Here is a 24374-nt window from a genome sequence, read left to right as displayed (position 1 = left end):
CTGTCCCCCTCTCTCTGCCCCTCCCCTGCTCACTCACTCTCTCTCTCTCAAAGATAAATAATCTTAAAAAAGAAAAATACTTCAGTTTTGTCGACTCTAGTTCAGCAAGCAATGTGTCAAAACTGACTATATACAGATATACTTTTTTTTTTTCCTGAGCCTTTTGGTAGTAAATGCAGACGTGATGATCCTTCTAAATTCTTGAGTATAAACCTCCTAAGAAGAAGGACATTTTCTTACATAACCACAGTATCATTACCCCTAGGATAATTAACATTAATTCATCAGTTGGCTCTTTAAAAAATGCCTGCCTGCAATAAAGCTGTTTTTCTTTCATTATTGTTATTACTACGTAACACCCATCCTGTACCGTGCTAAGCGGTGTGCCGTGTTGGGATGTGACGATCAACGAAGTTCCTGTCTTTAAGAAGTCCTGTCTCCTGTGGAAATAGACCCGTCTCCTGTGGAAATCACCTCCAGTGATTACATAGGCTGGCATGAGGACCGAAGTAGCTTCGTCTACTTCATTTACTTTCCTTTCATTCAAGGAGCGTGTCAGTAGGTAAAGGTGAGGGCAACTAGTCCCAGAGCAGTGCTCTGGAACCCGTGCTCATTCCGTGACTCCCCAGCCTGACCCTGATGGAACTTTCCATCTGGGAAAGACCCTGAGGGACTTACATCCATCTAGAAGTCAAGACTGTAACTACCAGATGTCACTCCCTCCATCTGAGTCTGTCAGTTTCTGTAGCGTGAGGACCGGACACGCACAGAGGGACGAGGGTGGCAGCTTTGAGAGCCAGGCTGAGGAATGGGGGCTTTCTTCTACAGGTCAGCGGTGTCGGGTAACACGTGGGTTTGGCCATGAATACCAGGGACCCAAAGTAACGGTGGCTTAATCAAGATAGGAGTTTATTTCTCTCTCATGCAACAGGAGATAGTTGGCCTAGGGCTGGCATGCTGGCTCAGTCCAAGCGGCCATCCAGGGACCTAGATTCATGACGGCTTGTCACCACATCCACATTCTAGACAGCAGGATGGAGGAAGGGGCAGCACGTACACCTGCCCTTTAAGGTACTTTTTGGCAACCATACACCTCACTTCTGTCCATTTCCCATTGGCCAGAATTGACTCATGTAGCCGTTCCTACAGGCAAGAAGATACTGAGGAACGTAGTTGTGATTTGGCTAAATATAGGAGGTTTTGTTCCCTGTAAGAGTGGATATTGAGGGTCAACTTGCAACTCCTTGTGTGCTGGCATTTCTTAAAAAAAAAAAAATGTCTTCAGTAAAATTGGTCCCTTAAGATGCTTCTTCCCCCCACTTTGGTGGGCTGTACAGGGGATGCTTGTTAAGAATAGGTTTATTAGCCCCCAAATTTTGGAAACATTAAGGTCTCGTAGAGGTCCACAAAGCAGAGTAACATACTAAAGGCTCTGAGAAGTTCTGCAGTAAAGAAATGTGTCTATCCTTGTTTACCCTAAGATAATTTGGCCAAAATCCCTTTTGAAAAATGTGTTTTGTTTTGTTTTTGTTTTTGTTTTTTTTTGCAGAAGCTCTGTCAACAAAAGCTTTGGGAAACACTGCTTTGGGAATTGTTAAAGATCTCTTAGTTAGCCCCGATGAAGACATTTTTACGGTAGTTCTATTCCTAGGGATGTTGTCAACAGAAATGTGTACATATTGTGTCAAAGTTTAATCGAAGAAACAGAACCGCTAGGAGATGTCTAAAGGGATTTATTGCAAGAATTTGATCTTACGCAGTTGTGGGAGCTAGGTAGGCAGGCTGTATAAGGCTGTTGTCTTTCTGCCTGATGAGGGAGCTGGAACTCTATTGGGCCGGCAGTTATCGAAGAAGAGAGTATAGTTGGGAACATGGAGAGAAGCTGGAACTCATGTACAGGAACCCGGGTCAGTCCGCCTCCAGCTTTCAGGATGTGGGTGTCCTGATGAAGTTGATGCCCTTCATTGTGGAACTAAACCCACAACTGGCTTAGGAGTCAGAGAAGGTGAAAGAAGATCCAGGGGAAGGTGGGTCCAGCATTCACAGGCCTGGCTGCCACCCCCAGACCCCCGAGGTGGTCCGCAGACGAGCAGTAATGCACACGAGCTGCCTGGTGCTCCTCCCCCAGCCTCCTGATGTGCATACGATATGCCGACTGCTGCCCTGCCACATCACTCCCACGTCCCACATCCCACATTCCACCCGTCTCACCTGGAATTCACGAGGAAGGCAATTCTGAGAGACGTAGTTCGGCCTAGCCAGGCTGACCTATTACAAAGCCACCCCACATGTGTTCACCAGGCGACTTAAGTATAAGACGTTTTGTAGGGGTCTGTTTGTAACAGCCTCAAATTGGAAATAAGCTAAACGCACATCAACAGTGAAATAGATAATCTGTTACATGCATAGGATGGAAGTAGCTTCGTGGATCCGCATGAATGAAACTTGCAAAGAATATTGAGCAAAAGAAGACCTAAAAGAATGTAAACTACGATTGCATCGATACAAATTTCAAAACAGCCAAGCGGATTTACAGCGTTAGAGGTCAAGATAGTAGTTCCTGTTGAGAGAGGGTCACGAGGGGGACAGCGGGGCTTCTGGTGTACAGAAGGCTTCTCCTTCTTGGTCTGGGTGCTGGTTACGCAGGGATGTGCATGTTGGGGAAATTCACTGAGCAGTAGTTAGGATTTGTGTGCTCTTCTGTACTTAGCTGTCAGGAAAAAAATTTTAGGTAAATTCAAGTTTTGTTTCTTTGTTTTAAATGTTTATTTTGAGAATGTGTGAGCAGGGGAGGGGCAGAGAGGGAGAGAGAGAATCCCAAGCAGGCTCCATGCTGTCAGTGCAGAGCATGATGGGGGGCTTGATCCCCAGGCCGTGAGATGATGCCTGAGCTCAAAATCAAGAATTGGATGCTCAACCAACTGAGCCACCCAGGCACCCTGGTGGTGTTTTAACAAGTTTTTTTGTTAGAAGTCATGGATCGGCTGGGTTGGAGGAAAGAAACAGTGTTAGGGCTCTCTGAACCCATTATGGAGCGGCAGCGAGGGAAGAAGGCAGCGGATAAGAGAAGAGGCAGGTTGGGTAGGCGAGGAGGACGGCGTCTACCTGAGGGACACTGTAGCAGCCCTGTCCCAGGCTGTCCCTTCCTAGGCCGGCCACCTGTTCCCATTGCAGAGGGTTAGGGCTGTGTACACAGGCTGAAGCAGGAGCCCGCCAGCAGAATCCCCATGTGCTATGAGGCAGGGACCATGATCCTGTATATCGGGGATAGGTCCCAGCACCCTTATAAGTTCCCTGGGTGTCCTCATACACTCCACAGGCCGAAAGCCACTGAACCACAGAGATAGTAGACATGCACGGAAGGGGAAAGATGGAAATCCCTTTATCCCCAAGTCCACCCCTCTTTCAGTGTGCAGCGTGCTTTTCCTTGTCTTTAACCCGGACACGCACAACATCATTCTATCCTTTCTGTTTTATAAAATCCTAATTCCCCTTTACACACTTTTGGGTTTAGCTCTTTGTTAGAGCCCTGATTCCTCTCTTGAAAGTAAACTATTTGGGGGCGCCTGGGTGGCGCAGTCGGTTAAGCGTCCGACTTCAGCCAGGTCACGATCTCGCGGTCCCTGAGTTCGAGCCCCGTGTTGGGCTCTGGGCTGATGGCTCAGAGCCTGGAGCCTGTTTCCGATTCTGTGTCTCCCTCTCTCTCTGCCCCTCCCTGTTCATGCTCTGTCTCTCTCTGTCCCAAAAATAAATAAACATTGAAAAAAAAAAAAAAGAAAGAAAGTAAACTATTTGAAAGCACCTTAGGCTCTGAAGGTGAGGCCGGATAACCCTCCGTGGTGCCTGCCATGTTTGGAGACTGGACCCATATGTAGGTAGACGGATATGCAGCTTCTCTGATGCTTGGAGCACGATCTGAAAGCGCTGTTGGCTGGATTATTCACGGCATTTCTCATGCCTAGGAAAGTAGGGTTTGGAGTAGTGATAAGAAGTTTGTTCTAAAATAAAGTGTCATAATCCTTCCCACCCCTGTTTATACTCACAGGGCCGTTGCCTACTCCTGGGCAGGTCACCCAAGGCCTGCCGCATCTGCTGCCCTCACCGCCCCCCCCCCCCCCCCGCCCAACTCTTCCCACCTTTCTCTGCTCTTGAAAGGGTCATTTCACATGTTTCTTTCCCACTTGGCTGAGGCCTGTGCCAGGTGCTCAGAGCACAAGGGAAGTAGGTGAGCCTCTGTCTTCAAGGAATATGTATTCCTCTTGTACTGGATACTTGGGAATTTATGTTTAATTTTCTCCCCCTCATTGTAGTTGGGAATTAAAAGCTAGAAGCAATCTTACAGGTGAATCAGCCTCCTCACGTATTGAATTGTCTTCATTTTACAATAAGGAAACCGAGGATCCAAGAGCTTTTACCAGAGGCCACACAGCTTGTGACAAAACCAAGCCTTGAAGCCAAGTCTAGCCTGGGCTAAGTGCATATTTAACTGCTCCCCCCACACCGCTGTCGGGTGACTGGTCTAGCTTCATGCAGAGAGTCCAGGCCCGGCCTGGAAACCAGCTCTTTTTTTTTTTTTTTTAAGTTTATTTATTTATTTTGAGAGAGAGAGAGAGAGAGAGAGAGAGAGAGAGAATGAGCAGGGGAGGGGCAGAGAGATTGGGGCAGAGAGGATCGGAAGCAGGCTCTGAGCTATCAGCATACAGTCCAATGCAGGGCTTGAACTCGAGAACCATGAGATAATGACCTGAGCCAAAGTCAGACACTTAACCCACTGAACCCTTCAGGTGCCCCCGGAACCCTAGTTCCTGGCAGCCCCTGCAGCACACCAGCTCAGCTGGTTAGGGGTGACTCTGAGCAAGTGTTCTATTTGTCTCATTGTTTCCTCGGATGTAAAAACGGGAGAACGTTGAAAATGTGGTAGTTGGTTGTACAGCTGACTATACTAAAAGCCGTTGAATTGTTTGCCGTAAGTGAGTAGGTGGCCCGGTGTGCGAATTGTATCTCAAGCTGTTAGAAAAAATAAAATAAAAATAAACTCATGCATAGCTCGATACTGTTGTTTTGAAAAATTTTGAACACACAAGAAAACAGTAGGGAATATCCATAGTGTTCTGTCAGTATGTGTTCTGTCCGTGTTCTGGGTAACAGTGCTGTTGTGCAAATCTCCGATTCCCTCAATCTGATAGATGCTCATCACTGCTCACATTCTCCTCTCTCATAGCTTTTATCCCCTGGAACTGTAATCTGTGGTCTCCTTGTTTATCTCTGAATTCTAATCTCTTTGCAGTCAGGGACTATGTCTTATTTGACTTTGTAGCTCCAGTGTCCAGCTCGGTAAAAAGTCGGTAACTGATGATGAGTGAATGAGCCCCAAGGTTCTGGAAGGAAAGAACTGAAGGCTAAGCCTTGGAATATGGGCCTCACCTAGGGAGAGAAGAGAAAGACTCTGGGAAGGAAGCAGAGCTACCTAGACAGAGAAGTAGGGAAAAAACCAAAATAGTATTTTATCATGGGAATCAAGGCAAAAGAGGAATACACTTTTGAGGAATTCTCAAATTCCACAAAGAGGTCAGTGACAACGTGAATTAAAAAGAGTTCAGGGTTATCAGAGTCATCAGTCGCTGTAGAAGGACAAGTTGGAACAAGATCTCAGGGGGTTAGGGAAAGGAGACGGGGGTAAGAATCATGCCCTCGGAAGTAAAGCCATGAAAGGAAGGACGTTTGAAAGTAGCTATGCAGAATGGAGCACCAAAGACCATATCGTCACTAGAAAGAATGAGCTCCTCTCTTGGCAGAGGGCAAGGCTCCTTTAAGGCCTGTCTCCTGGCCCTCTGGAGTAACTGGGGAACTCTGCCAGCGTGTGGGTGGTGGATGAGGTGACCCACTTAAGCGTCTTGGTGGCTGAGCCAGCAGTGCGTGCAATGGGCAGCCATATGCCCTCAGCCCTTGTACTACGTCCTTTTCTTTGAATGACTTTGTTTCTTTTAACTTGTCACCTCCCTTTCCCACAGGGAACATGGTGGAATGGTGCTTACCTCAAGATATTGACCTTGAAGGTGTTGAGTTCAAGTCTATGGCCAGTGGGTCCCATAAAATTCAGTCTGACTTCATGTAAGTATTTCAGAATGTAAATCCCTGTACCATTTCTCTCTTCTCACAGACTTTCCCCACAGCGTAAGGGCTCTCATCAGGGGGTCTTCCAAAGGTGTGTAGAAATGCCCTGAAAATATATATAGATAGATTTGTGTTTATATCAGTTTTCCAGCAAGAAGGCCCCCAGCTTTCATTAGGTTCCCACTGGATTTCATGACCCCCAAAAGTTAAGAACTATCAAAGGTTCTCTCTCCCTTTTAAGAAAATGCTAGGTCTTACTTGAGGTTTGGCTTTGTTGAAAGAATGGACTTTCAGTACAGTTTGGGTTAACTTAAGCCATTTGTGGGCTAAAACTTGAAAGTCCAGCTTTCAGTAAGGCCAAGTTATAGTCCTGTGCAATTAAGATTCGTGTGAGGAGCAAATGAATAGAACACGAGGGTAACCAGAGTAGCTTTAATCTTCTCACTGGGCTGAAACCATGACAGAAGTGTAAGAAAGGGGGAGGAGATAAAGTGACAGCTGTGGTCATCCGCCCTGTTAAAAATATCAGAGACTCAGGAAGTGAGGAAAGAATCGATGTGGCTTATGCTACTAAAACAGAGCGCCCTTCCAGAGGGGCCTGAAGATGAATCTTTGTTTTGGTTCCTTATGGCATCAGTAGTTATGCAGGAGCGAAGGGATCTGTCCATGGTCATGGGCAGTGCAGCAGCAGACTTGCCAAAGGTCAAGTCCTAGCTCCTGCTGGGTGACCCTTGGTGAGTTGGGTAATCTCTTTATACCTGGGTTGTCTCCTCTGTGGGGTTGAGTGGCCTGGACTGACATTCCCCTTTGGTTCTAAAACATTGGTCTTCAGACTGAGAGCTTTGTCATGCAGACCCCTGGACACAGCTCTCTGTCTTCCTCGGGGCTGCATCTTACATTAAAAACCGAAGCCAGCGGCGCCTGGGTGGCTCAGTCGGTTAAGTGTCTGACTTCAGCTCAAGTCATGATCTCGTGGTCTGTGAGTTCGAGCCCCGCATCGGGCTCTGTGCTCACAGCTCAGAGCCTGGAGCCAGCTTTGGATTCTGTGTCTCCCTCTCTGTCTGCCCTTCCCCTTGCTCACATACTCTCTCTCTCTCAAAAATAAAAAAATAAACATTAAAAAAAAATTTTTTTAAACAAAACAAAAACCGAAGCCAAACAAAATTTCTCTTCTCTGATTTTGAGTCCCACGACGCATTTGGTCCGTTTTAGCTATTTCCGAAAGGGACCCTTCTTCGGCCTGGCCTGCTTCGCCAACATGCCTGTGGAAAGTGAGCTGGAGCGTGGTGCACGTATGAAGTCTGTGGGCATCCTGTCTCCGTCCTACACCCTGCTTTACCGGTACATGCACTTCTTGGAGAACCAGGTTCGGTATGTGGCTCGCATACATGTGCGGGGTGGCCGTGGGAAATCTGCCAGCCAGGTGTGTGTGTGAGTGTGTGTGTGTGTGTGTGTGTGAGTGATGAGCCCTCAGAGACATAGGTTGTGTGTCAGAACAGCAGATGCCCTTGCTCGAACATCCATGGCCACATTTCGCGCCTCAGGTGGTGGTCTTTTCTCTGTCAACCCAACTCATGGCCTAAAGACTCTTCATGCTGGGGCGGATTTGCATTCGGCCTGTGTCAATACTGTCCTCAGTTTTGTTGAATGACATAATCTGTTAATAAGTACGTGATCTTTGTTTACCCTAAGCCACAGCAATTACCTCCTTCGCCCCAGGTAGGCAAATAGACTCTAAACTCTTTTTAAGCCTCATCATTCATTATTCGGGGTCATTATCACTGCTGGTGGTAATAGGAAGGGAATCTTTAACAGAAGCAACGAAACTATTCGTTATCTTCTGTAGTTTTTCATTACTCTCATTTCAGATTTTGAGAGAAATCTATCCCTAACCCCTGAAGCACTATTAAAATCTTAGCACCTTTGCCTCTTTTCTGGTACACACATGTGTATACTTTTTTAAAAATATATATACTTGGCATCATACTATGTATACACTTTTATACTTTTAGAATTTTTTTTTTAATTTTTTTTTCAACGTTTATTTTTTGGGGGGACAGAGAGAGACAGAGCATGAATGGGGGAGGGGCAAAGAGAGAGGGAGACACAGAATCGGAAACAGGCTCCAGGCTCTGAGCCATCAGCCCAGAGCCCGACGCGGGGCTCGAACTCACGGACCGTGAGATCGTGACCTGGCTGAAGTCGGACGCTTAACCGACTGCGCCACCCAGGAGCCCCAGAATTTATTTGAATTTTTTAACATAACAGTCATTCTTGATGATGATCTTTGAAAGAACATGAAATTTGTTGCTTGTGGGAAAAAAAGTTTATTATTTAAAATGTATATAAAAGTACAAAGAGGGGCATCTGGGTGGTTCAGTCAGTTAAGCATCTGATTCTTTTTTTATTTTGTTTTAATGTTTATTTTTGAGAGAGAGAGCGAGCAAGCACACAAGCAGGGGAGGGGCAGAGAGACAGGGAGACAGAATCTGAAGCAGGCTCCAGGCTCTGAGCTGTCAGCACAGAGCCCCATGTGGGGCTGAAACCCATGAACTATGAGATCATGACCTGAGCCGAAGTCAGACACTTAACCGACTGAGCCACCCAGGTGCCCCACTTTTTATTTTTTTAATGTTTAGTTTTGAGAGAGAGAGAGAGAGAGACAGGGACAGGGAGAGGGACAGACAGACAGAGTGCAAGTGGGCGAGGGGCAGAGAGAGGGAGACACAGAATCCGAAGCAGGCTGCAGGCTCTAGGCTCTGAGCTATTGTAGGGCTCGAACCCATGGCCTGTGAGATCATGACCTGAGCCAAAGTCAGACGCTTAACTGACTGAGCCACCCAGGCATCCCCGATTCTTTTTTTGTTTGTTTGTTTTTTTAATGTTTATCTAATTTTGAGAGAGGCCAAGTGTGTGTGTGTCCCTTTTGATCTATAGATACATCTTTTATTTTTAATTTCAGGAACGTTTTCTCCTGTAAGAAAATATTCCACTTTTCCATTCCATTTTTTTCCTTCTTTATGCACTGGTTAAGCATATGTTTTCTCTGCATTGTCCTCCGTATGTATCATTTTATCATTTTGATGATTATTTTAATAATTCTGTAATGCTAGAGCTGTTCTGTAAGTTGTCTTCATTATTCACTATGGTTGTCTGAGTCCTGACTTCGGCTCAGGTCATGATCTCACGGTTCGTGAGTTCGAGCCCCGCGTCAGGCTCTGCGCTGACAATGTGACCTGTGCTCACTCGCTCTCTCTCTCTCTCAAAAAAATTAAACTTAAAAAAATAGATAAAATATTTATTATTCACTGTGGTTGAGCATTTAGCGTGTTTTTTTTTTTTTTATTGCTCCTCTACATTTTGGAGCTGTGGTAAACACCTCACACAGATCTCTTTTTCTGTATTTGAAGTATTTCCTCAGTTTTGTGCCCCAGAAGTAGTATGACAGAGTTAAAAATTTTTTTGATTGGGATCCTGACACTTTGAAAAAAATTACTCCTTTTGACAAAATTAATTTTCCCAAGTAGACAGTATTTTCTCATGGTTCAAAAGTTAAAAGTGATAAGGAGGTATTCTATTAGCATCCTGCTACATGGCAGTAACAGAGGCCCCAAAATACAATGATTGAAATAAGACAGAAGATTCTTTCTCATGTAATAGTCTGGAGGTGGGCCGGTGGTCCAGGTGGGTAGCCTGCTGTTCTGTGCAGTTGTTTAGGGACCCAGACCACTTCTCTCTTATGATTCTACAATATCCTAAGAGTGATTTTTGTATTCTAAGATGTCCTTCTCCAGTGTTCTGAGCTGCTCACCACTACTGTCTGCATCTAGCCTCTAGGGAAGAGGGAAAGCCCCAGAAGCTGCATACATCACTTGTTACGTACCATTGTCAAGTTCTCCAACACAAGGAGACACCTAACAGCAAGGGAGATTGGGAGAGGTAGTCTCTAGCTAGGTGACCCTGTGACCAGTTAAAAATCTGGTGGTTCCAGGGGCGCCTGGGTGGCGCAGTCGGTTAAGCGTCCGACTTCAGCCAGGTCACGATCTTGCGGTCCGTGAGTTCGAGCCCCGCGTCGGGCTCTGGGCTGATGGCTCGGAGCCTGGAGCCTGTTTCCGATTCTGTGTCTCCCTCTCTCTCTGCCCCTCCCCCGTTCATGCTCTGTCTCTCTCTGTCCCAAAATAAATAAAAAACGTTGAAAAAAAAATTTAAAAATCTGGTGGTTCTGTTGCAAACAGGAAAAAAGGGACAGAAGGATCTGGGGGCAAAATCAACAGCCCCTGTTTCAGTGTGCCCCTCTTGCGATCCTGATATCCATGTGCACTCTTCTTCCCACATGGAGAGAACATTCCTCTCACCCTCCCTCTCTGAGGGAGACCTCAGAGAGGCTCATTGAGTTGATGCTTCTAGTCTACGTTCCAGGATTTCTGGGTGATATGAGGCAGTCCTTTTCGATAGATCAGTCCATGGTTCTTCATATCCTGAAAACCTGCAGAAGAACAGACAAGTTCATTCACTCTGCACTTCCTAAATGCAACATCGAAGGTGAAGTGGGAACCCCAGTACAAGCTCCTATTTGGAAAAAGGAAGTAAAAGAAATACAAGTAGCCATTAGTCCATCATGCTCATGAAATTCTGCTGCAGGGGCTGCAAAGCTTCCTTGTCCTGGTGGAGTAGTAAGTTCACTGGTGAAACCGTGGTTCTGTTATTGAGAATCCCCTTGCCCGTTTTCCTCCGTGGCTCCTGGCTTTGCCTTCTGGGAGATTTTGTACCCATTTTCTGCCACAACCACTTCTGAAGCAGGCATGGGGGAACGTGATCTCCCTGAGGCTGCACACCTAGAGAGCACATTTCTTGCTGGTGTAGGTTGGTGGGTGTAGTGGTTTCTTTAAGGGTGGAGCAGTCACAGGCTTTTATAGGCCAGCCACATGACAGTACAGATCCCTCAAAAACCGAATAGGCTTCTGGTCTGTTTGCTTCTAGTCGGTCCCAAATTAAAGTATCTGTTGCGAAAGATTCTTTTGGGTCTTAGTTTTTAGTGGACTGTAGACTGGTCACTGTTGTCTGTTCTTGGCCTATCCATCTTTTTCTCATTTAAATGGCAACTACCATAAATACATACATAAATACATATGTGTGTGTGTATATATATATAACACACACACACACACACACACACACACATATATATATATATATATAAAGTAAAATATGATGCTACCTTGAGGCCGTACCCTAAATCTGATCTTTGCAAATGGGTCTGTCTCCCGTGACTCTACTCTTCACTGGAGAGTTTCATAAAAGCTTTGAAGGAAATTCTTATCTCCTGGTTTTGGGGTACAAAAGCGGTTGGCTTTTCTAGTCCCATGGGATCTCAAGGAGTTGGAGCCTCAACTAACTTATATTGCAGAACTCAGAACACACTGTCCCTTAGGCTGTATTTCTTTCCATTTTGGCCTGCAAAGTGGCCAGTTCTTGCCTGTCTTCCTCTTACTCTTGTAGCAGCTCACGGCAAATGAGAAGCAATCAACGTTTGATTTCTAAGCGCTTCCCCTGGAGGTACAAGTTCGCATGACACGGGGCCTGTCCAAGTTACTGAAGTTCTAGCAGGTTTTTGCTACAGGGGGACAAGGGTTACCAGCTTTCTAGTCTACAACACCTACTTCCTTACCACCTTCCCATGCCAGCTGCGAATTCAAATGCCACAGTGTCTTGTCTGATAGTGCAGCAACTCATTTCTGGGCACCACTTTCCGCTTTAGCTAGAGCACAGGCTACGTTGCTACAACAAAGAGACACAAAATCTAGTGACTCAAAGGAGATGGCTTTTCTAGCACAGTAGTCCTGGAGGGGGAGAGGCAGTCCCGTGTACTAGATGGCTCTGTTCCGCTGGGTCATCCTGGGACCCAAGTCTTTCTGTGTCCTATGCTCCTGTCTCCTAGAGTATTGTCCTCATCTGCATGATAGAGGAGGACTCACCATTACCAGGTCATGGTCAAGCCTCCAAGAAGAGGAAGAACTCAGGAATCCCCCAAGTTAAACACATCACTTCTGCTTACGTGCCATTGGCCAGTTCATTCCTAGCCACACCTAACAGCAAGAAAGTCTGGGAAATGTGGTCCTTGACTAGGTGACTCTGTAATGCGCTACAATCAGAAAGTTCTATTATTCAGGGAAGAAGAGAGTGGCAGTCTCTACTACTGGCATAAAATGAAAAGTCTTATCCCAGTTCCAATATTCATCCAATAATCCCAGCAATTACTGTTAATTTCTCTTGTATCTTTCCGAAGTGTGTGTGTGCACAAATACAAATATATGTTCTTTTTTCCCCTCCTTTTCATGCAAAAAGTATCAGGTTGTACATGTTGTTTTACACCTTACCTTTTTCAACGAACAATATATCCAAGGAGATATCAGTACAGAAAGTTTATCGTTTCTCACCATTATATTATATGCCTTGTCTAGAAGAACCATGCTTTATCAAGTCTCGTATTGATGGACATTTGGTCATTTCCACTCTTTCGTTATTACAAATAATGCTGCACTGAATACCTATGTGCAAATATCATTTCACATATGAGCAGAATATGTGTACAGTAAATTTCCAGAAATGAAATTGGTGGTTCAGGGGGTAGAGGTATTTGTAATTTTAATAGATTCTGTCCAGTTGTTTTCCATAAAGGTTGTACAATTTTGCCCACCCAGCAGTAATGGAGGAGAATGCAGTTTCCTCACAACATTGCCAACACAAAAATAAAACTTTGAGGTTTTTGGCATTCTGTAGGGTAAAACACCATGCATGAGCATGGTTTTAATTTGCATTTTTCTTAGGAATGAGATTGAGCACCTTTATATTTATCTGAGTCACTTGTTTTCCCTCTTCTGTGAACCATTTCTAGCCTTTGCTCAGTTCTGTTTTTTGTTTTTTTTCGGTTGTTGACCTTATTAATTTCCAGGAGATCTTTGTATAGTAGGGGCATTTGTTCTTTGCACTATAAATGATTTTTCCACTTTGTCATTCATCTTTTAGCGTTACCTTTTGTCATGCAGATATCTTTCTTGATTGAATTCATTAATCTTTTCATGGCTTCTAGATTTTGAGTCACAGCTAGGAAGGTTTTCCAGCTTGCTGATTACAGAGGGCTTGAGGTGACATGAGAGGGAGGGACTTGCGTGACAGTGTGAGGGGGAGGGGAGCATGTGAGGCAGGTGCAGGTCCGGGCACGGAGCTGTTAGTCTAAATTAACTAGACTTGGTTTCTGGAAACACCGAATCTGTGTTTTCTGTCCATTCTTACTTCTTGTACCCAAACTTATTTATTAGATTTCCTCCATAGACCTGGGCTTCAGAATCTCTCTAGCTAGTCCTTATTAATCAGAAGATACTGGAGAACTGTCTTATAATTTAAAAACTAAATTAGAAAAAGGGGAGCATTCTAGCGTAAAACAGGCTTATAAACATGTTAGTTACCATATCTGTAGACCCTGCTTCGATCATGATTCAAACAACCAACTGTAAAATATTTTGGGGACAGTTGGTATAATTTGAATGTGGACTGGCTATTATTTTGCATTTGGGCTTTGTTACTGATTTTGTTAGGCAAGATAATGGCATGGTGTTTAAGCTCTGTTTTAAATACACTTTATCCATTAGAGATGCACATCAAAGTGTTTATGGGTAAAATATTATGATAAGGGATTTTCTTTAAAGCATTCGAGGAAGAAATGGTGTGGGGGCAGGGATACAGTGTAGATGTAGCCATACTGATAAAATATTGATCATTGTTGAAGCTAAATGTTGGATAATGGGGCTTATTATTCTTTTTTCTACTTTTTGTAGAAGTTTAAAATTTTCCATAATGAAAAGTTTAAAAGGACTAAACATAAAATTATCACATACTTATTGTAGAAGACTGAAAAATAGACAACCCCCCCCCCCCCAAAAAAAAAACCCAACTGCGATCCCACTAGCCAGCCCTATCTGCTGTGAACATAGCCTTCTGGTCTTTTCCCTGTATAAATATATACATTCACAATTTAAAAATATATATATCAAAGTCATTCAGCATCTAAAATTTCTAATTTCATACGTTAACCTTTCTGTGAATGTCGCTCATAATAGTTCTCAACATCATGGTGATTTCAAAGCCTCTCAGTATGTAGACGTATCATGGTTTATTTAACTATATCCCTGTTATTAGGCTTTTGAGTTGTTTCTTATTTTTTGCAACTGTAAACATGAGCAGCATTGTAGGTAAATGATCGTTCGTATCCAGATATGGTTGTTTAGGTCACCTTCCCAGAAATGGAATCGCTGGGTTAGACAGTATATGCAGTGTACAATTTGATACAGATTGCAAGTGACCCCTCAGAAGGCTGGTACCATTCTTTACCCACACCAGCAGTAAAAAAAAAAAAAAAAAAAATGCCTATTTTTCTGTAACTTGCAAAGCCAGAAGCCAGACTGGGTCAGACCAGCAGTGAATACACCAGAGTGAGGAAGGGTACCTATCCCGCAGAGGCATCTCGGACTCTGACGCTGGCCACTTCATTGCTGGGTATGTAGGGGAAGCCAGGATTAGCTGCAGTGGGCATCTTTGTGGTCACATGAGCTTATGTCCGTGAAGGGGCTTGGGCTTAAGGAGAACCCCAGCGTCTCTGGTCCTGCAGGGGAGCCCTCGACTTAGCCTAGAAGCCTGAGGCTTCAGATCAGTAGTATCTATTGTGCCGTCATTCTCTAGTTTTTACAATGTCCTATCTTTTGGACACTTTCCCTAGATGACTTGGCCTGCCTTTCAGTGTGGTACTATGCATCCTGAGAGGCAAGATCACCCAGAAACTCACCCCTTGCACGTCTTTGAAGCTCACCATCCCTTCTAGCTCTCAACCTTGCTACAGTACCTTTGAGGTTATCTTGGTACTGAGGCTTGATTATCAGTGTTGTTTATTGCAAAATCTCCAGTGTGTTCAAATTTTGACGCTTTCATACAACACTTGTTTAACATTTATCCAGAACTGCCAATTTATATTCCCATCCGTCCTCGTATTCTGTCTTCCATATTAGTGCCTTGTTCCGTTCCATCAGTCAGTGATATCTTAGGCTGTCAGAGGACAGGGTCCTGAAACTAGCTTTTTGTCAAGGGACTCTAGCTTAGTGAGCTTTTTCTTTAGAAACTCGGTTCAAATATAGCATTCAAGGCAGTCAAACAGAAAAGACACTGAGCAGCAAACCAAGAACCTAGAAAATGAAAAATTATCCTAGCAGTTACCCCCAGCCCCCTTTAGTGCAGAAAACAGAGTACTGAGAACACAGTAAACTGATTCTCATTGTTCTTGCAGGGAAATTACGTCCCAGTGAAAACACTTTTGAACTTAATCATTTTTGAGTTATTTTTATTAAGCAAATTTTCATCAGTTTGACACATGTCCTTGAAGAGTATCTGGAATCTGCCATCTTCTTAGAATTAAACACAATTTAGCCACCACGGGGTTCCCATCAAGCACATGAGTAGGAGTGAAAAAAGGATTATAGGCACCCACTCCTCATGGTCATTTATTGTTCTATCACATGACTTCCTTCTTGTGCAAAGCTTAAAACAAGGTATAGGAACCCCCAAATTAGCCTCCACTCTCAGAGGAACTTATCTTAGTAGTGTGTGTGTGTGTGTGTGTGTGTGTGTGTGTGTGTGTGTGTTTAATTTTAGAGAGAGTAGGGGAGGGGCAGAGAGAATCCTGAGCAGGCTCCAAGCTCAGCATGGAGTCCAGTGCAGGGCTCGATCCCACAACCCTGGGATTGTGATCTGAGCCGAAATCAGGAGTCAGATGCTCAACAGACTAAACCACCCAGGAGCCCCTGTAACAATTTTTTTAAATGTCGTTGATTTTTTTTAATGTTTATTTTTTTGAGAGAGAGAGGGAGGGAGGGGAAGGGGCAAAGAGAGAGGGAGACACAGAATCTGAAGCTGGCTCCAAGCTCTGAGCTGTGAGCACAGAGCCCAGTGTGGGGCTTGAACTCACGAACAGCGAGATTATGATGTCGGATGCTTAACCAAACTGAGCCACCCAGGCACCCCTACTTGATGTTGATTTTTTTTTTCTTCTTAAAAGGTGAATTTGTCTGTAGATCTCTTCCAGGGCTGGGTCTGAATTTGCCCCATTTACCCAGTGTTTTGAGCCCTCACTGTGCACCTGCCTAGATGCTGCCGGGTCGCTGGGGAGGAAGGAACCTAATGTTTGTGAATGACTGAAATGTGGCACAAGGCATATGAGGCTCTCTTCCTGGTTTATTTCATTTAGCCCTCAAAATAGTATTGAGTTGGCACTAGTACCTCTCTTCGAGGGAGAGGGGGCAAACAGCGGATTTTAAAAAGCATAGTAACTTCCCGGAGATCACCCAGTGCAGAGTGACAGCTGGGTGGCACCTTGGCATCAGGAGCTGGAAGTCATTCTGGAGAAGAGACCGTTTGAGGGCAGCTGGCTCCCGGTTGGAGTAGGAAGATCCTGACTCTGAGCGGTTTGAGGAGGTCTGAGGTCTGAGCTTGGAGGAGGCCAACAACGATGGACTGGGGCGGTGGGGGGTTCCCTGTTTTAGTCACTGTTGCTCCGGGGGCCAACCATAGTTTGTATGCTGAGTCTCTCTCACCGCAGTATGATGGAGATTGTAGGGCGCCAAGAAGATAAGACTAAAACGGCTTTACTGCCTTTTATTCCTCCCTATATTTGTTTCCTAAGGTGGTCGTAGCAAAGAACCCAAATCTAGGGGACCGAGAACAAGAGAAACCCTCCCACAGCTCTGGAGGCCGGCAGTCTGAGGTCAGGTGTCCGCAGGGTCGATTCCTTCTGGGGCCGTGAGGGAGAATCTGCTCCTTGCCTCTCTCCTAGCTTCTGGTGGTTTGCTGGTGATCTTTGGTCTTCCTGGGCTTCTAGATGCGTCTCTCCCGATGTCTGCCTTTATCTTCATGTGGCATTCTCCTTGTGTATGTCAACCGTGTCCAAACTTCTTCCTTTTGGTAAGATCAGCAGTCATATTGGCTTGGGACCCACCACAATTACTTCACTTCAACTTGACTCTGTAAAGACTCTTGTCTCCAGAGAGGGTCACATTCTTAGCTACTGGGAGTTAGGACTCCAGCTGATCTTGTTTCTGGTGGGGTTGGAGGGGGACAGTTGGACCCATAACACCCCTATCAAACATAGCGCCCACAGCTCTCCTGCGCTTGACTCGAAGGCAGGATTCTCCATTGTCCAAATGGCCCAGGGCTTCGCTGAGGCTTTCTTGGTCTTGCGGTCGGTTGACAGGGTTCCCCACAGCCCATTCTCTGTGGGCCCGAGCAGGTGGGTGGGAAAATAAGAGATTCTGAGTCCTTCTTTTCTTTTTTTCTTTTCTTTTCTTTTCTTTTCTTTTCTTTTCTTTTCTTTTCTTTTCTCTTCTCTTCTCTTCTCTTCTCTTCTCTTCTCTTCTCTTCTCTTCTCTTCTCTTCCCTTCCCTTCCCTTCCCTTCCCTTCCCTTCCCTTCCCTTCCCTTCCCTTCCCTTTCTCTTTCTTTCTTTCTTTCTTTCTTTCTTTCTTTCTTTCTTTCTTTCTTTCCTTCTTTCCTTCTTTCCTTCTTTCCTTCTTTCCTTCTTTCCTTCTTTCCTTCTTTCCTTCTTTCCTTCTTTCCTTCTTTCCTTCTTTCCTTCTTTCCTTCTTTCCTTCTTTCCTTCTTTCCTTCTTTCTTTCTTTCTTTCTTTCTTTCTTTCTTTCTTTCTTAATAATTTTATTACTTGATGCAGAAAGTCTGAGGCCTGGTGACATCCAGTAATTGTTTTCCCTCATTTGAGACATTGAGGGGTAAGTTCCCTCTGAGTCTTCTATAACGAAGCAAACAAGCATGGTTTCTCAGCAGAGAGCAGCTGTAAGCAGGGGATTTGTGGCCTTCCACGTTGTCCCTTGGCTCAGACTTCCCTGGGAGGCGCCACACCCTCTTCAGCACACCTTGCTGGAGAACAATAAACATTAGTCACGGTCTGTACTTTCTGGCGGTTTCCCCCGCGGAGGAGGCGTGTGTCCCATGGTGTCAGGGAGAACCAGACCCCACGTGAGGATCTTCTGTAACCCCCGAGGGGGCGTTCTGGGCAACCTTGAAATGAGGGTCTTTTTGGTTTATCGCTTCGTCCCCAAGGGTTCCAGCCCTTGGGGCAGGGCGACCGAGGGGCAGAGCCGGGGCCAGAGCTGTTCTCACTGTGTGTGCGTGTGTGTTTGCAGACACCAGCTGGAGACGCCAGGACATTACTCTCATCTGGCTGCGTTCTATGAGGACAAGAAAGGGGTGCTCCATGCCGGTCCGGGGAGAGGCGGCAGCCTGCCGCCTGTCTACTGGCTGCCTTCCATCCACCGATACATGTACCCTGAGATGAAGGTGAGGCTGGCCAGGCGCTCACGTGGGCCTGGGCTCGTGTCTGCTACAGTGGTTGTTGATTATTTTTTTGATTCATAAGGAATTGACGTCTTGGGCTTATGCCCAGAGTCTGATTTTGATGGAATAGGTTTCTGATGTAAGCATTTGGGTTCTTTGAAAACACATATGCTTTCCAGACCTTTCTAGAACCATGGTGCAAAGCCATATAGGATGATAGGGCAGGCCAGTTGTGGTAGATTCCTAGCAGAGAAGAAGTGGATTTGTTTCTGCTGTTTGCTTTAGATATTTAAAGCCAGACGTTGGAGTCGAAAAGACGAAAGATGAAGAATTTGATGAATACATGTTTTATTTCGTAGTTACCATATTACTTTTTTTTTTTTTTTTTTTAAGATTTTATTTTTGGGACACTTGGGCGGCTCAGTCGGTTAGGCATTCGACGTTGGCTCAGGTCATGATCTCACCAGTCATGGGTTCAGGCCCCACATCAGGCTCTGCGTTGACAGCTCAGAGCCTGGAGCTGCTTTGGATTCTGTGTCTCCCTCTCTCTGTGCCCCTCCCCCTGCTCGCTCTCTCTCTCTCTCTCTCTCTCTCTCTCTCTCAAAAGTAAATAAATATTTTTTAAAAAAAGATTTTATTTTTTAGTACTCTCTACACCCTCCATGGGGCTCAAATTTACAACCCAATATCAAGAGTCGCGTGTTCTACCAGCTGAGCCAGCCAGGCTCCCTGTAGTTACCATATTCTTGATACGACTTTGCGATGCACTTTTTCTGAAGCACTTAGCTTGTGTTCTAGAATATGTTCGCTTACAGTTGACAAGCGTGAGGAGTTGGTAGGGTACAGAGATGACTGTGAACATGAAGCTCCTCCTTCTCCCTCCCCTGTAGGTGGCCGCAAGGTACTTCAAGAGAAACCTAGGGCTCCCCGGTAGAGAAATTATGCCAGGGCTTTAAGGGTAAACTCTGGAAAGGCATCTTGGAAGAGGGGTTAGTCCCCGAAGTATTTGGCCACGTGAGAAGTGAGGGAGGCTGGTTCCAGACTGAGGGAACAGGCCAGTGGGGGCTGTCACCTTCTCAGCCCCTCCTGTGAGGCTGGCTTTCTGCCAGCTATTTATCTATACCTGTTGCAGCATGTTTTGTTTTATTTTTAATTTTAATTTTAATTTAATTTTAATGTTTGTTTATTTTTGAAAGAGAATGTGAGCAGGGGAGGGGCAGAGAGAGAGAGGGGGCGACACAGAACCTGAAGCAGGCTCCAGGCTCTGAGTTGTCAGCACAGAGCCCAACGCGAGGCACGAACTCACAAAACGGTGAGATCGTGACCTGAGCCAAAGTCAGACGCTTAACCGACAGGGCTGCCCAGGCGCCTCTATTGCGGCGTGTTTTAAAGTAAATGATTGTTTACTCTCTGTTTCCAGATAAGCCAACTGTGGTCTGTAAAGGTCCAGTGACTTACCTAGGGCCTTAAAGCTAGTAGGAGATAGAGCCAGGACTTAAACACAGGACTGGTGCCAGAGTCAGTGCCAGCTGCTTAGCCCACCACCTTTGTGGAGGGGTAGGGGTGCAAAGGCCCAGGCAGGTTCATGGAGCACGAGCAGGCCACAGGCATGCCCGAGATCCCGCGGGTTCGGCTCCAGGCCGTGCAGGAAAGCGAAAGCCGCAGTAAAGTGAGTCAGATGAAATTTCTGGCTGCCCAGTGCATTCACAAGTTATGTTTATACTGTGCTGTAGTTTATTAAGTATGCAATAGCACCATGCCTGAAAAACGATGCACATCCCTTAATTAAACCATACTTTATTGCTACAAAATGCTAACCATCATCTGTGCTTTCAATGAGTCATAATCACTGATCACAGTTGACCATGACAAAAAAAATAATAATGAAAAACTTGAAATATGGTGAGAATTACTAAAATGTGACACAGAGATGTGACATGAGCAATTGCCATTGGAAAATGGCACCAATAGGCTGGCTCGATGCAAGGTTGCCACAGACTTTGATTTTATAAAAAAAAAAAAAAAAAAAAAAAAAAAGCAGTCTGCACAGCCTGATAAAGTGAAGTGCAATAAAACGAGGTCTTCCTGTACCTGGACTAGGACGGAATTCCTGTGTCCACTGAGCAGGAGAGAAGAGAGTGGAAAAATAGATTGGAATCAAATGGTAGAGAACCTTAAACACTAGACCGTGGAATGTGAACCCGAATAAGTACCAGTTAGGGTCTCGTCAGGAAAACACAAACTATGTTAGATATTCCAGGCTACTTCCATACAGGGAATCCGTGATCTAGGCACTGGAAGACTGAAGGAGCAAAAAGGGAGCAAGGTAATACAGATACTTCTATTTGGAGACGGCTACCACCTTATATTAGTTATCGCCGCATTGAAAATTATCCCCAAATTCACGGTTTGAAATAGTACAAATGTATTATCTCACAGGGTCTGTGAACTAGGAATTCAGGCATGTTTTGGCTGGGTCCTCTGCTTCATGGTCTCCCATGACACCACGGGCAGGGTATCGGCCAGGGTTGGGGGCTTGTCCGAAGGCTTGACTGGGGCGGGGGCAGTATCCACTTCTGGGCTCATGTGACTGTTGAAAGATTGGTTTCCTTGAAGGCTAGTGGACCAAGGCCCTCGGTACCTCCGCCTCTTTGTTGTCCTCAGTCCATAGTCAGGTGGGTCTCTCCAACATGGTGGCTTGCTTCATCAAAGGCAGCAAGTGAAAACAAAAGGGAAATCAGAATCCTTTGTAACCTAATTATAGAAGTGACAGCCCTGCAGTGTTGCCATATTCTGTTGGTCAAAGCGAGTTACTCAAGAGGAAGAGGGGATTACGTACGGCTGTAAATACCAAGAGGTGGGGATTACTCAGGGCCCTCTTCCAGACTGCCTGTCACACCCTCACGGGGCTGGGGTAACTGGAGAGGTGATGTTATCAAAACCGTGGCAACCTGAGGAGGAGTCCTACACAGCCTGTGCTCAGGTGTCTTGGGCACTGTGCACCTGCCGTTGCCGGACCCTCTGGGGGGTCTGGCTCAGCTGGAGCTGTGGCTGCTGGAAGAAACTGGAGGTTAGACTCAGACGCGTCCTCTGCTGCTGGCAAAATACCAGCATGAGTGAGAAAGCGGAGAGCTCCCTCTCCCTGCCTTCTGCCTTCCAGTCCCCAGTCATTGCCTCCGGCGGACGAACTTAACTGGAAGCCAGCTGCCATGGGAGTCCAGGGAACATAGTTTAAGGATTTCCCCACCCCGTGGCATGCCCTGAGAGGCAATAATCAAGAAATGGTCAGAGGGTCATTAGGGCGTTCTGGGTCTGTATTGACTGAACCCTGCTCCTTTTCTCACCACTCCAAACTCTGACCCAGCTTTTGCTCTGAGTCCAGTTGCTGCTGGGCTATCTTGAACCCTAAGCAAGGTGACCTGGGTCACCAGCATCTGACCTGGGTGTCCCCAGATTCCTCTCCCTAACAGGCCACAAAGGAGGGACAGAGGAGAGAAAGTAAAATCGCCATCTGCTTTTCTCTAGTGAGGGCTGCTCATTAACATGCCTACCAAACTCTAGTTGATGTGATGCGGGAAGAAGTGTACTTTGTTGGTTGCAGATGGAGATGTGACTGGTCTTCCAAATTTGTTAGGGGGTGCCTGGGTGGCTCATTTGGTTAAGCGTCCAGCTCTTGGTTTCAGCTCAGGTCATGATCTCACTCTCTTCGTGGGTTCGAGCCCCACATCGGGCTCTCTGCTGACAGTATGGAGCCTGCTTGGGATTCTGTCTCCCTCTCTCTCTGCCCTTTCCCTGCTCTCTCTCTCTCTCTCTCTCTCTCTCTCAAACATAAATACATAAAAACATTAAAAAAAATCAAAATCAATTTGTTAGTACCTATTGAAAATACAAGTACCCTTTGTGTTAGCAATCCCACCCCTTAGGATCTGCCCTATATTTATAACCCAACAGAATATAATGATGTCTGTATAAGAATGTTTAAGTCAGCATCGTGTAGAGCGGTGGAAAATTAGAATGCCCCATGTATTATACAGCCATTATAAATAACGCATTAGAGCATACATAGTTGACGTGCAGGGTTTACCAGCAAGTGTTTTTGTGTGAGAATAGCAAAGTACAGAAAACCGTTTGTGATACGATCATACGCTTTTGTAAAATAATCACAGCCTCAGGTGCAGAGATGATAGATACACATACGTGCATATATAAACATGAGGCAGTGTTTGGGTGTATATACTAGGTTATTAATATATGTATTACCTGGGGATGCGATAAGGTATGGAGGGATGGTGCTTATATATGTAAAACAGGAAAGGACCAGGGGAAAAATGGCAGCACTGAAACAATAAATATACGATATGATTCCACTGGCTGTTTATGGACTATCACATATAGGTACATATAAAGAAATTTGTCTGTAAGCTGTCTATTGAAACACCATATTCTGTCCCCACAAGTTAAAAGAACACCATACATATATAGTTAAGTGAATTTTTACAGAGTGAACACATGTATGAAGAACATGTAAAGTCGGGGTCAGATCTAAGGCTGTTGCAGATTCAACACTAACTGGCAAGGGAGGAAGGACGGCCAGAGGCCGCTCGGAGGGGTCCAGCAGTGGCTGATAGAGGCCCCTCCTTGGGAAGTGGACAAGTGGGGAGAGAGAGAAAGGAGCAGACGGAGTCCCTGGGCGGGGGGCACAGGAGAGGCGAGGGACAGAGAGAGCCCAGGCGTTGCCAGCACAAGCCAGGGAAAGAGTGCCTTGTAAAAGCTGCAGCAGAACGAGGCCCAGAAGGGAGAGGTGGATTTTAAGAGGAGAAACGTCTGTTGGGTCGTGTGGTCGGACAGGGTCAGGTCGAGAGGGGTGCGTGTTCTCTGCCATGGCCTCCAGAAGAGGGTGGCTCTTCCTCATCGTGGCCACTTCCCGCATCGCCCTGGCGCAGCCCAGGCCCAGCGCCTCAGCTACTGGCAGTTGTGTCCTGTCTCCGGGCCTCGGCACGCGCTGGTCCTGCCACCAAGAACGCCCTCCCTCCAGTTACCCTTCGTGTCGAAGATGAGACACGCTGCCTCCAGGAAGTCTTCCCTGTCTCTCTAGAATCAGTCTCTCCTGTGCCCTCCTGCAGCCCTGCCCTCTCCCATTTCGGCTCTGAGGCTGGGATTGGCTCACGTGTGCACCTGCTTCTTCTAGTAGTCTCCACGCTATATGGGGGCAGGGGCTGGGCCTTGCCATTCATTGTTGGGCTGAGACTAAACAGTGTTTGTGCAAAGTATGTGAGAACTGTTTCTTGTGTGTGTGCGTCCATGCATTCATGAATGAATGAATAAGATCAGAATTAAGGACTGGTTATTTATTCTGGGATCCTGGGGCCCAGGACACGTTTGGACAAAATGCTGGCAGGCCTTCCCGGTGCTTGGGGCTTGGGGCCTGAGGATCAGCGAAGGGGAGCTGGGAGGGACCTGAACAGGCCTGGGCTCCCTTTCCTCTATAGTTGCCTTTGTTTCTTTCTTATTTAAATTCAAGTTAGTTAACATACAGTGTAGTTTTGGTTTCAGGGGTAGAACTCAGTGATTCATCACTTACACATAATACCCAGTGCTCATCAGAACAAGTGCCCTCCTTAACACCCATCCCCATCTAGCCCATCCCCCCCACCCACCTCCCCTCCAGCAACCCTCAGTTTGTTCTCTGTAGTTAAGAGTCTCATGGTTTGCCTCCCTCTCTGTTGTCTTATTTTTGCTTCCCTTTCCCTATGTTCATTTGCTTTGTTTCTTAAATTCCATGTATGAGTGAAATCATATGATATTTGTCTTTCTCTGACTTATTTCACTTAGCATAATACACTCTAGCTTCATGCATGTCATAGCAAATGG

General features: G+C 45.8%; 1 protein-coding gene and 1 long non-coding RNA gene across 5 annotated transcripts in view; one reads left to right on the top strand and one right to left on the bottom strand.

Annotated features, from left to right (window-relative positions):
- Positions 1–24374, top strand: part of DENND11 (DENN domain containing 11) — a 55865-nt gene that overhangs the window by 10704 nt on the left and 20787 nt on the right. For 3 of the 4 annotated variants that reach the window (XM_023250637.2, XM_023250636.2, XM_023250635.2), the window contains exons 2-4: positions 6012–6111; positions 7327–7485; positions 18353–18506. In XM_023250637.2, coding sequence (XP_023106405.1) covers positions 6012–6111; positions 7327–7485; positions 18353–18506 — 413 coding nt within the window. The remainder of the gene's footprint in view (positions 1–6011; positions 6112–7326; positions 7486–18352; positions 18507–24374) is intronic. The other variant, XM_045052857.1, reaches the window with a different exon arrangement.
- LOC123384057 lies at positions 1717–3942 on the bottom strand. The gene is made up of 2 exons (XR_006594653.1): positions 3803–3942; positions 1717–2710 (listed from the first exon to the last, which is right to left on the bottom strand). It is a non-coding gene; the product is annotated as an uncharacterized LOC123384057 (long non-coding RNA).

Source organism: Felis catus, chromosome A2 (genome assembly GCF_018350175.1).
Source record: "Felis catus isolate Fca126 chromosome A2, F.catus_Fca126_mat1.0, whole genome shotgun sequence".
In the NCBI taxonomy this organism is placed as follows: Eukaryota; Metazoa; Chordata; class Mammalia; order Carnivora; family Felidae; genus Felis; species Felis catus.
This window is presented reverse-complemented; position numbering and strand designations above follow the sequence as displayed.